Source organism: Sinocyclocheilus grahami, unplaced genomic scaffold (genome assembly GCF_001515645.1).
Source record: "Sinocyclocheilus grahami isolate Dianchi unplaced genomic scaffold, SAMN03320097.WGS_v1.1 scaffold1648.1, whole genome shotgun sequence".
Lineage (NCBI taxonomy): Eukaryota > Metazoa > Chordata > Actinopteri > Cypriniformes > Cyprinidae > Sinocyclocheilus > Sinocyclocheilus grahami.
This window is the reverse complement of record NW_015506827.1, coordinates 191,119-203,813: the sequence shown is the minus strand read 5'-3', so window position 1 is coordinate 203,813 and position 12,695 is coordinate 191,119. Positions and strand designations below refer to the sequence as shown.

At 40.7% G+C, this 12,695-nt stretch overlaps 1 protein-coding gene across 1 annotated transcript in view; it reads left to right on the top strand.

Annotated features, from left to right (window-relative positions):
• LOC107571758 (protein TANC2-like) overlaps positions 1-12,695 on the top strand; it is a 42,735-nt gene that overhangs the window by 29,113 nt on the left and 927 nt on the right. The window contains 9 exon segments of the mRNA XM_016258120.1: positions 312-405; positions 2,187-2,320; positions 2,399-2,522; positions 3,340-3,515; positions 5,121-5,253; positions 8,905-8,996; positions 9,087-9,233; positions 9,431-9,531; positions 10,721-12,695. The exon segment at positions 10,721-12,695 is cut by the window's right edge and continues 9 nt beyond it. Coding sequence (XP_016113606.1) covers positions 312-405; positions 2,187-2,320; positions 2,399-2,522; positions 3,340-3,515; positions 5,121-5,253; positions 8,905-8,996; positions 9,087-9,233; positions 9,431-9,531; positions 10,721-12,695 — 2,976 coding nt within the window.

Genomic DNA, 12,695 nt, shown 5'->3' with positions numbered 1-12,695 from the left:
TCTTTTATGCCAAAAATCATTAGGATATTAAGATCATGTTCCATGAAGATATTTAGTAAATGTCCTACCGTAAATATATCAGAACTTAATGTTTGATTAGTAATATGCATTGCTAAGAACTTCATCTGAACAACTTTAAAGATGATTTTCTCAATATTTAGATTTTTTTGCACCCTCAGATTCCAGATTTTCATAAAGTTGTATCTCAGCTTTCAGATGATGTATAAATCTCAATTTCACAAAACTGACCCTTATGGGGTTTTGTGGTGCAGGGTCACATATAGCTGTATAACTGTATCTGTGTCTTTAAGGTTGTGTCTTATCTCTTGGACTTGCCTGAGAGGGATGAAGAGGACAGTCAGCGCGCTCAGATTAACAGCTATGACACTCTGTGGGGGGAGACAGGTACTTGTTCTGTTTATAACTGTGTTCTAAAACCTAGTGAGCTTCCTACATAGACAGCTGACTGCTAAGGCAGCATCTGAACTGGCGTGAAAGACTCTTTGGTTCTGGGAGTATTTTTCCCATAGGCATTTAAAAAAAAAACAAAAAAAAGGCTTGGTTTAAGAGTTATCAGTCATAAACCAAACCAACCAGCTACAAGGAGAATCACTACATTACAAACTTTATCTTATTATCAGCCATGATTATTCTACTCTGTTAATTAAAATGTTTAATTAGTGACACTTAGCCTGCATTTTAAAATCTTTATTTGAATGTGGGCAACATAACATTGCACTCTGCAATATTTCTATGAATGAATCTCTGACAGAGACTATCAGCCAATCACTGTGTGCATAGTTAATAAGCATGCTGACATCATCCATAGCAATGAGCTCAGCCCCGCCCCCTTACTCTGAGCTTAAGACTTCTCTCTGTTCCTTACTACAAGTTCGTCTCAGCAGCTCTGTGAATAGCTTTTAAGAGAAAACTCTTAGCTAAACACTTGTACTGCTCTTTAGGCAGTGATGAGAAGGTTACTTTGGAAATGTAACAGGTTACAGATTACAAGTTACCGTATTTAAAATGTAATAGTAGTGTAACTATGTCAGTTACTTTATTAAAGTAATGTAACTGGTTACATTTGATTACTTTTCTAAATTTGTAACCAATGTTTTCAGTTGTTAATCATTTAGAAACATGTAAAGCAGACAGCGTTTAACCGTACAGCAGAACTCAACACTGATTACTGTCACAATCCTTCATCACTTGAATTAAGATTATAATCATAAATCATTTTAAAGCACAGCCACCATAAAATCAGACTTTAGCAGCTATGTTTACTTTGAGATCGTTCTGCGGTTAAATACAGATTTAAAATCATAATGTTTAGTTTAATAGCTATGATACTGTTTTTGAAATCGACTACGACAGAAAACACTGCATCGAACAATGCTTTGAGAAAAAAACAGTTAATCGTAAAAAATAAAGCATATACGCAAACCCAAATTGGAAATAAACAGTTATCGTGTCCTATTCTGTGTCCTAAACTCCTGAAACACTGCTGTCTCGTGTTTTAAAGCAGTCACTGCAATTTATGAAAAAATCAATCAAATCTATATGTGTGTGAAAATATTCAGATGTAACCCCTTTGTAATCATTAACATTTTCATCACTGTAATTTAATTACACATTTTTATTCTATATAAGATTATATGTGTCCCTGCAGCACAAAAGCAGTGTTGAGTCGCTGGGGGATATTTGTAGCAATAGCCAACAATACATTGTATGGGTCACAATTATACATTTCTCTTTTATGCCAAAAATCATTAGGATATTAAGTAAAGATCATGTTCCATGAAGATATTTTGTAAATCTCCTACCGTAAATATATCAAAACTTAATGTTTGATTAGTAATATGCATTGCTAAGAACTTCATTTGAACAACTTTAAAGATGATTTTCTCAATATTTAGATTTTTTTGCACCCTCAGATTCCAGATTTTCACATATTGTCCGATCCTAACAAACCATACATCAATAGAAAGCTTAGCTTTCAGATGATGCATAAATCTCAATTTCACAAAATTGACCTTAATGACTGGTTTTGTGCTCCAGGGTCACATATGTTTGGTGAATACAGGCCCAGATAAGGTTGTATTAGTGTTACTGGAAGAACATCTGCTGGTAACTCAGACAGACTGTTCCTGTGATGACTGACCGCTCTCTCCGGCTCGTGTCCTCAGCGCTGTGTGCCGCAGCAGGCCGAGGGAAGCTGGAGGTCTGTCAGATGCTGCTGGAGCAGGGCTCTTCTGTGGCTCAGCCCAACCGGAGAGGAGTGCTGCCGCTCTTCAGCTCTGTGCGGCAGGGCCACTGGCAGGTAACTGACACACACTCGTTCTCCAGCTTCGTCTCCAGAGAGCGTCTCTGCATGCTTCAGCTGTACGCACTCTTCCAGACCGTGGCTCTGTTGGTGTCGCATGGAGCGGACGTGAACCTGGCTGATAAACACGGCCGTACTGCGCTCATGATGGCAGCTTCAGAGGGACACCTGCACACGGTGGAGTTCCTCGAGGCTCAGGGTACATCACACACACCGTTACAATCAGTGCTGGGAATGTAACACGTTACAGACTACAAGTTACCCTATTTAAAATGTAACTATTTCAAGTAATGTAACTGTTCTGATCAAGTAATGTTCTAAATTTTTAACAAATGATTTCAAATGTTAATCATTTGCAAACATGTAAAGCAGGCAGGGTTAACTTTACAGTAGAACTCAACAGAAAGATATGAAAGATTTTCATAAGTAACTTATTTTGTAATTAATTTATGTAATTCCGTTACATGTAACTAGTTACACCTCAACACTTTTATGGCACAGTTTAATGAGGCTTGCATGAAGTATACCTCATGTCTTTATTTGTACAGTCAAACCAAAACTTATTCATACACCAGATATAATTTTTTATATTTTTTTTATGTAAGTGAGGAGAGCAAAATAAAGTGAACTGTGATATATTATACACAAAAATTCTTCATACAGTGGACTGCCAGTCAAATTTGGGACTAAAAACTATTCAGACACTTTGACCTGAGCATGTTTTGCTGAAGTGTTTTTCTGTAATTGCTAATGCAAGCTTTTTACACCACAGACTGAACTAAATTAAGCATCGCTTGGTAATTAGCTGAGCTAAATTGGTATTATCTTAAATTTAACAGCTGACATCTATTCAACCGAATCCATTACATACCTTTCAATCAAAGTTATCTGACATTATCAAGATGAATTTGTTCTGATACAGTTCTTGTCATATTGTATTAGCGTTTTCTAATCTATAGTGAATAACCTGTGATATAAATGTTGAAGGTGTGTGAATAGCTCTGGTTTGACTGCAGGTGCGTCTGTGGATCTGATGGATAAGGAGGGTCTGACGGCGCTCAGCTGGGGGTGTTTGAAAGGACATCTGTCTGTGGTTTGCTGTTTGGTGGAAAGAGGAGCCGCGACGGACCACGCAGATAAAAACGGACGAACGCCTCTCGATCTGGCCGCCTTCTATGGAGACTCTGACGTGGTGAGCCTTATCTCAGTTAGCTGGACAATTTTGGGTTAAAAAATACTTGACCAATTTTCCTAAATACTCCCCCAAGAGCTTTCAAACTACATCCACCGAACTCAACACACCTTCTGCTTATTTTGAGCACATCTGTACTATAAATAATTGGACTTTTGGTTTTCCCTTAGATTTACTTTGAGAAGCTCTGGCAGTAATTAAACTCCTCCAAACCTGCTGTTTTTTGCTGGTTTGACCTGTTATGCTACTGGGTTTACTGTAGCGCATTATCAAATATCAAAGTCCATCCATATAGTTAATAGTGTATGAATCAAAAAAGAAATCACGTGATGTAAGGCCTATTCAACCTTCAAACTTAAAGGCTTAAAAAAGTAAATTTTTGACTATTTTGTAATTAAATATTCTTTTTATATATTGAGAACCAAGCAAATTGTACAAACAAAAGCACATATGTGTCCCTGCAGCACAAAAGCAGTGTTGAGTCGCTGGGGGATATTTGTAGCAATAGCCAACAATACATTGTATGGGTCACAATTATACATTTCTCTTTTATGCCAAAAATCATTAGGATATTAAGTAGAGATCATGTTCCATGAAGATATTTAGTAAGTTTCCTACCGTAAATATATCAAAACTTAATGTTTGATTAGTAATATGCATTGCTAAGAACTTCATTTGAACAATTTTAAAGATGATTTTCTCAATATTTAGATTTTTTTGCACCCTCAGATTCCAGATTTTCAAATAGTTGCATCTCAGCCAAATATTGTCCGATCCTAACAAACCATACATCAATGGAAAGATTATTTATTCAGCTTTCAGATGATGAATACATCTCAATTTCACAAAATGGACCCTTATGGGGTTTGTGGTCACAGGTGTATACAGGTATATAGAAATACAGAAAAACATTATTTAGCAGTCGCATTGCTCTCAAGTTTTTACTTTTAGATATGTTTCCAAATACAGTTTAATTTGTTCAAATATAGGCATCACATCAGCTTCTGCAAAATTAACAACAATTCTTCAAATTTTTAAATTCAGTTTTTTTTTTCTGTGAAAAGAATGCATATTATAGTATGTGTATATAGCTATTGAAGTTTTAAAATGCTGACCAGCCAACTAAATGTATTCTAAAACCTAACGTTCCCATTAAGTTAAAAACACATTGTTCTCCAAACATCCCGTTTTTTAAATGTCTAAAAAAACATGTTTTTCTTGGTTATGAGAACATTAAGGAAACATTCCATTTTATCATTTAAAAAAAACATTAATCGAAGGTCCGACTAAAACATTTCAGGAAAAAAAACTTTTCATGAGCTATAAATAAATAATGGTTTTGTGCTGAAGTTATGAAAACGTTATTAAAGACCAGTCAACTTTCTATTGATGTTAATGGAAGAACATCTGTTCGTGACTTTGAAGTTCACTTAACTTAAGTGAGTGTAGGACTATGCACAGTGTTTGTTTTTTCAAACCGAGAGACGAGTCTGGATCATTTTCTGTGCTAATGCACAGCAGTTTGTGCTTACACTTCAGTGTGTTTAATGCAATGTATCCTGCATTACTGAGCTCCTTCTTTCCTCTGCTCTTTCTCGGTCTCAGGTGCAGTTCCTGGTGGATCATGGGGCTTTGATCGAGCATGTGGACTACAGTGGGATGCGTCCTCTGGAGCGCGCCGTCGGCTGCAGAAACACGTCTGTGGTGCTCGCCCTGCTGAAGAAAGGAGCCAAAATCGGTATGACAATTTACATGTAACCAAATAATCCGACTGATGGCCTAATCAGATTGAAAAGCCACGTCAACCCCTCATTCGATCCTATTGAGCTTGATCTGAATTTAATTTCCATCCGTTGAAAGGGGTATTGTAGTCCTGTAGGGAGCCAGTTATGCTTGAACACTTGAATATGACTGGTTTTCCAAATTTGGATTAAAAAATACAGCACATGCAGTGTTGTGATGCACATTTGTGACACTGGAGCACAAAACCAGTCATAAAGGTCAATTTCTGTGAAACTGAGATGTATGCATCATCTGAAAGCTGAATAAATAATCTTTCCATTGACGTATGGTTTGTTAGGATCGGACAATATTTGGCTGAGATGCAATTATTTGAAAATCTGGAATCTGAGGGTGCAAAAAAATCTAAATATTGAGAAAATCATCTTTAAAGTTGTTCAAATGAAGTTCTTAGCAATGCATATTACTAATCAAACATTAAGTTTTGATATATTTACGGTAGGAAACATACAAAATATCTTCATGGAACATGATCTTTACTTAATATCCTAATGATTTTTGGCATAAAATAAAAATGTATAATTTTGACCCATACAATGTATTGTTGGCTATTGCTACAAATATCCCCCAGCGACTTAAGTCACATATTTACATAAATCTTGCAAAGTTTATTTTCATTTTTCTTCTTGAACTGGTCAATTGAGGAGAATAAATATTTGCTAAAAAACTCTTCTAACATACTGTATATAGTACGTCAGCTTTTCAAATAAAGTATTAGCAGATATTAAACAGAAAGGGCCAGATTTTCTAACAGTCTTTTGGTGTTAAAATAGTACTGTCAGGATTTACTAAAGATGCGCAGTGAACTTATTGAATATGCATTTGTAGGAGTTTCCCTTTCAGATGCAAAATTTATGGGAGGAGAGTATTCAAATGAATCAAGCAATGCGATTTACTAACGTTTGCGCTCGTCGAATTACTGGTGTTTGCACCATTATTTAATGGCCAAAAAAAGCATGTCTTAAAGCATGTCGGTAATTTGCGCTGCTCTTTAGTAGATTGCGCTGGTCATTATGGAAATGATCTGCTGCGTCTGTGTTCTTTAATGTGTGCATTGTCAGTAAATCACATGCAGAATTTCCCCTCCCATCTGCGCTTTTATGGAATTGTGCTCTAACGCTAATTTGCCCCGTTTAGTAAATCTGAAATATGTGAAATATTCACGAATATGTGAAATCAGACTGGATTCATTCCGACTGAAAATCAGTGCATGTAAACTTAGCCCAGCGTTAATGTGGCTCAGGCTTTGTCCAAACACTGTAAAAAATCAAAAGTTGAGAAAACTTCTCAAGTTTTTGTTGTATAAACTGAAAACAAGAAGTTGAGAAAACGTAATAATCTCCTGAAGCTGGTCGCCTTAAACTTTAAAAGCATAGTAAAAGCAGAAATCACTGACGATCCCCAAAAGGAAAGCGGCTTAGGGGAGAGAAATGCACATTAGAAATGACTGGAAGTCCTCATGTATGTGTATGTGTTTTCATGTAGCTCAGCTTGTGCTCGGCTGCTCCACATGCTTCACTGACTCTTAGTTACGTGTCTCTAGATCCGTGACTCGTTTTGTTTGTGGTGTTTGCCTTTGGTTTCACTCGCTACCTGTTTCTCTTTCTCTTTGTGCAGATCGTAAGGGCCTAGATGATGTATGCTGCTGGAGAAGTTCACTAATATAACTTGGTGCCAGTCCATTTAAGCCCTTAAAAACAAATAATAGTAACTTGTACTGAATTCTAAATTTGACTGGAAGCCGATGAAGGGATGCTAATACTGGTGTTACACTTACAAATGTCCTAATCGCAGTTAAAAGCCTGGCAGCAGCATTTTGAACCAGAAGCAGGTGTGAAATTGATGCATGAGAAACGACATAGTACAATGTATTACAATAGTCCAGTCTGGACGTGATAAAAGCATGCATAACAACTTCCAAATCATTAAAAGACAGAAAAGGTTTTAATTTCGCTTCATCCCTTAATTGGAAAAAGCACCTCTTACCACAGAATTGATATGCATCAAAAATGACTCCTTGCATGATTATGTACCTTAGATTTAAAGGCGCCTAACTGATTGATTTTAGGTTCAGAAGAACTCGGAGGGCCAAACACTCGAATCACTTCAGACTTAGATTCATTCAGGTGAAGAAAATTTGCTGCCATCCACTCCTTAATATCATTAAAACGTGCAAAGAGAGACTGTAAAGCCGAATTATCCCCCATTCTTATAGGCAGATAAAGCTGACTTTACTTTTACTTTCTTAATCTTCAGCCGAAGCTCTTATTTCCCACCACTCACGGCTGCTTTTTTGTGTTCCCCCTCACCTCTCTTCCACTTCACTTCGTCTTTCTCCCGCTCTCGCGTTCACTCGCCTAAACACACACCACCTATGCTTGTGCCACTCGCTCCATCTCCATCTCACTCTCCCGCAACCCCAATCCTCATTCCCTCGCTCTCACAAACCCTGACCTCTGACCTCAGGATGTCAGACGCTGCCGAGTCGGCGTAAAGGAGGTAATGCTTGGGCATCTCGCTTTGCTTCAGGCATCCCGACAGCTCTCTGTTCTGTGTGCAGGGCTGTGTTTGGGTGCCGCAGGTTTAACTGCCACTTTAAACTGTCCTGAAGTGTTAAAAGTGAAAGGTTACAGGGAATGAGAACTGAAGGCATCCTCATCCCATGCCTTCATCTGTGTGTTATGACTCCTGAGCAGTGTTGGGAAAAGTTACTTTTAAAAAGAATGCGTCACAATGTTGCGTTTCTCCCTAAAAAAGTAACTAATTATGTTACTTAGTTACTTTTTATGGAAAGTGATGTGTTGCTTTATTTTTGAGCTACTTTTTAAATCTGGGCGGGGCTTGCTTATTTTTTATTTATTTAAAAAAGTTATTATTTTACAAATGTAAATACGCTTTCACACCAAAAGTGGAATGAAAGAGTCTCAGGCTGAAGGAAATGTAAATTCTGGTCTGTACAGTAGAGGGCGCCGCTCAAACTAATCACATGAAGAATATGACGCAGAAGAAGAAAGTTCAACACTATTCAGCAAAAACAAAAATGAAACACAAATGTGTCATTTTTGCTTATTAGTATGGTTGAATTGGATCATCGAAGGTCAGTAGCAAAGAAGACTGGTTAATAAAATGGGATTAAATGCATAAATTATATTTGTCTTATTTAACATATTTAATTATTGCAGGTTTGTATAATATTCTGAGTTTGCATTTAACTGTTTTTATTGATTGTGAGGAACACTGAATGTGTTTGTGTGCCGATGAGATGAGTAAACACATGTTAATATTTAGTCTAGAACTACAGTAAAATCGCTCTGCACTGACTCCTGATTTCTGTCACCATGGCAACACCAGAGCTGTCACTCAACACACGGAAACAAAGTAACTCCGATGTTTCCTTCTAAATTAAAAAGTAATGCGTTACTTTACTAGTTACTTTAAAAAAGTAATCTGATTATGTAACTCGAGTTACTTGTAATGCGTTACCCGCAACACTGCTCCTGAGTGCTCTCTGCACTCCTCCGTCTCTCCACATGTTTTCCCCTCAAACCAGTTGTTCATTTTGACCCATCAAACATCCTGTTACCCATAGGTCCTGCTACCTGGGCCATGGCGACATCGAAACCTGACATCATGATTATCCTACTGAGTAAACTTTTAGAGGACGGAGATGGCTTCTACAAGGTCAGATTTACTCGATGTTTGCACAGATTTGTCTAGTACAAAGTCCCTGGCTCTGTGTATTTACACAGTCAATCATCTTTTCACCTGCAGAAGGGTAAAGTGAAGGAGGCAGCTCAGCGCTACCAGTATGCTCTGAAGAAATTTCCCCGAGAAGGATTAAGTGAGGACCTGAAGACCTTTAAGGAGCTCAAAGTGTCTTTGTTTCTGAACTTGTCTCGCTGTCGGAGGAAAATGAATGTGAGAACAGCATGAGCGTTTCTAAAAATACTCTCATTCTAGCGCACAGTAAGATTCTGCATATAAAGCTTGTGTGATGCTGTAATATTGGAACTGGAGTATGCGGCATGTCGTGAGAACCTTGCTGATGTACTTCTAGTACAACTGTGCAAAATAATGAAATGTCAACTCCCAGATTACACCCTTTTTGGTTGCAGGACTTTGGTATGGCGGAAGAGTTTGCCACCAAGGCTCTGGAACTGATGCATAAGTGTTACGAGGCATTCTATGCTAGAGCCCGTGCCAAGCGTAGCAGCAGGTAGGGTTCTTCCATTGTTTATTTCCTTGAGCCCTGTTCACACCTCCAGCTACACACAGAGACAAAGCGATATGATCCCATTCATTTTCAACGGAGAGCTGGCGACTTCCGGCGACATACATTCATACATTGATGGTTCGAGTTGTTAATTATATGATGCAGTCAGCAGTTTAGAAATGGTTAATGATTTAATGCACCAAGCTCTGCTGTAGTTTATGTAACAAAACTCTCCAACAGGAGAAAAACATCTCATGTACCGTTCTATACACTGGAGAAAAACATGGATTATCATGTTTACTTCAAATTTCTTTAGAGAGAAGTATTATTTTTCCTGTTTATGCCCATCATAGGACTGAGCGCTCATTACTGAGCCCTAAACACATACGTATGTGTTTAATTCACATACGCCAGAGGGCGCCCTCGCGCAAACACTCCACGTATGCATCACAGATATAATAGAGCTCATGATGTTCCAGGAAATCCCAAATATGGACAAAGGTATCTAGCTATCGCTGTGATTGAATAAAAAGGAAAAATAAATGTTTGAACTGATCTTAGGTATTTTTATAATAAAAAAAGTAAATTTATAATCCAGCGCTAATCGACATAACATTTATTACAGTATAGAATATATTCTCTGCCTCATTCTGTGATAAGAAGCCAAACCAGGTCAGATAATGAAGTTATTTCAAACACTTGTTATTAAATGTTCTCTTTTGTTGTATAACAGGTTAAAAAATTCATTCTCATTAAGTTTAGGAAGATGTTTGGCGCATGTTGCTTTTTCAGATGCACGTTAAAAGTGACTCAAACTCACAGCACTTGCAGAGATTGAGCAGCATTTACTACTGACGCTGTGCATATATTTATTTAATAAAAAATTGCCGCCTTTGCGATTCAATAATTGCATTAAGCCAAATCGCGATTTCGGTTCGATTTCGAATAATCATTCAGCCCTAAATTAGAATGATGTCTTAGTTTTACCAGCAATATATAAAGCTGTGACAGCATTTTCTAAAGACATGTCCAGACGTGCAGTCTACCAATGATATTAGAACGACAGCACTAGGAATGCCCACAAGGATCTTCACAGTACAGAGCCTAGCGACAAAGTTGCTGGTAGTGTGAACAGGGCTTCACACATCAAGTTACTTATTGGTGGCTTAATATTTCCTTTGCCGCTTTATAGGCAATTCGCAGAAGCACTAGAAGACCTGAGGGAAGCCATAAAGCTGTGTCCCAACAATCGTGAAATCCACCGCCTTCTTCAGCGCGTGGACGAGGAGTACAGGCAAGTTACCCAATCAGAGGAGCCAGAGCTTGAGCCTCCTCCATCCCCACCACCATCTCCCTCACCGGTGGAGGAAGATGAGGAGCCCCCTCATCATACCCCTCCTCCTGAGCCAAGACTGGATGACATGGAGCCCGTCCAAGACTTGTTTGAGGATGACGACTTCCTGGAACAAGAGCTAGAGGCCGTGTCCATTGGTTTTGCTTCTGACATTCGCTCAAACGCTTCGAGCCTTGCCATTATATGCAGTCCACCCCTTTCTCCACCCCATCATGACACTGGCTACCTATCTGGAGGGCATGCTTTCGAGTTCCACCCAAGCTCCTCCTCTATGTCATCTCCTACCCATCATAGTTACCAGTCCACCTCTCCATGTATCTCTCCAACACATCAGAACTCCCACTACCGCCAGAGTCCACCGCACACCTCTCCAGCCCATCAGTCCTCCTACCGCTTCAGCCCTCCACCCATTGGCAGTGGAGGGAACCAGGGGATGGACTACCAGAGTCCTCCGCCATCTCCTCTTAGGCGTGGGGTTCCATTCAGAGGTAGCCCTCCGATGGAGAGCATGTGTCTGTATCGTTCCCAGTCTGGCTCACCAGTTCGCTACCAGCAGGATCCTCTACCTAGCCGCCCTAAATCGCCACTGTTGAAGATGAGCAGCCAGCGGTCCTTCCAACTCCAGTCGCAACCTTCCCAGAGCTCTCAGACCAGCCAGCACCACCAGGTTCAGGGTCTGCGCCTGCAGCCCTCAATGGCACAAATCGTCCGCACTAACCAGCCCAGTAACAGCATGTACAGCCAGTTGGCACATCCGCTTAGCAGTAGGTACCAAGGTAGCTCCATGGATGTGGACAGGGACAGAGATCGAGAGCCGAGGCTGGTGTACCAACCCTCGCTGGATGGCCGGTCAATGTCTCAAGTGCAATCCAGCCTCAGTGTGGGAGCTCTCTGTCAGCATGGGGGCCGAGGTGGGCCTGCTGGGGTTCTGGAGTCAAACTTGGGGAAAGAAGAGATCCCTCAGCGACCCGCTTCGGCGTACCGCTCAGCTACAGGGGGACCCGGAGGCATGCGCTTCAGCCAAACCCCCCAGATAAGCCGCAGTCAGTCAGCGGCATACTATCCAGTCTCCAAGCATGAACTCGAGAGAGCGGTGGCGGCTTCTGCTCTGCCACCGTGCCAGCTGGGCTCTCCAGAGATCCCGCACCTAGTGCGCAGACCTATCAGTGCCAACACAAGTGACCTAAAACAGCATGTACCAACCCCCAGACCGCTTATCCACTCCCAGAGCGTAAATCTTCGCTTCTCCCCATCTAGCGGTAATATCTCCTCAGGCTCCAGCTGCAATCTAGCCCCTGGCTTCAGGCCGTCCTCCTCCATGGCTCAAATGGAAATCCCACTACAGGCTGCATATGAACGGAGCTTCGATGAGCCATCTGCCCTGTCGCCCTCTCAGAGCGGACTGTACTCGGGCGAACCCTCCCGATCCCGGACCACTCCGTTCATGGGCGTCATCGACAAGACCGCAAGGACTCAGCAGCAGTACCTCCACCAGACTTCCCGGGCCTGGCCCTTGTCATCTCTGGAATCGCTTATCACTAGCCCCACGTCGCCTGGGAATCTGATCCACCAGGCATCCACAGCCTCCTCCTACAGCCCGCCTACATCTCTAGGCAATATTGCCTACTACAATAAGACCAATAATGCCCAAAATGGACACATGCTAGAGGAGGAGTATTACATCCAGCCCCAGCCCTCCTCCCTGGGCAAGCTTGCCAACGGAGCGGCCCGTGATCGAGACCACTTGGAGCGAGTGAGCCAGGCGCCGACGTACCAGGATGTTAAGGTGGCACGGACAATGCCCGTGGCACAG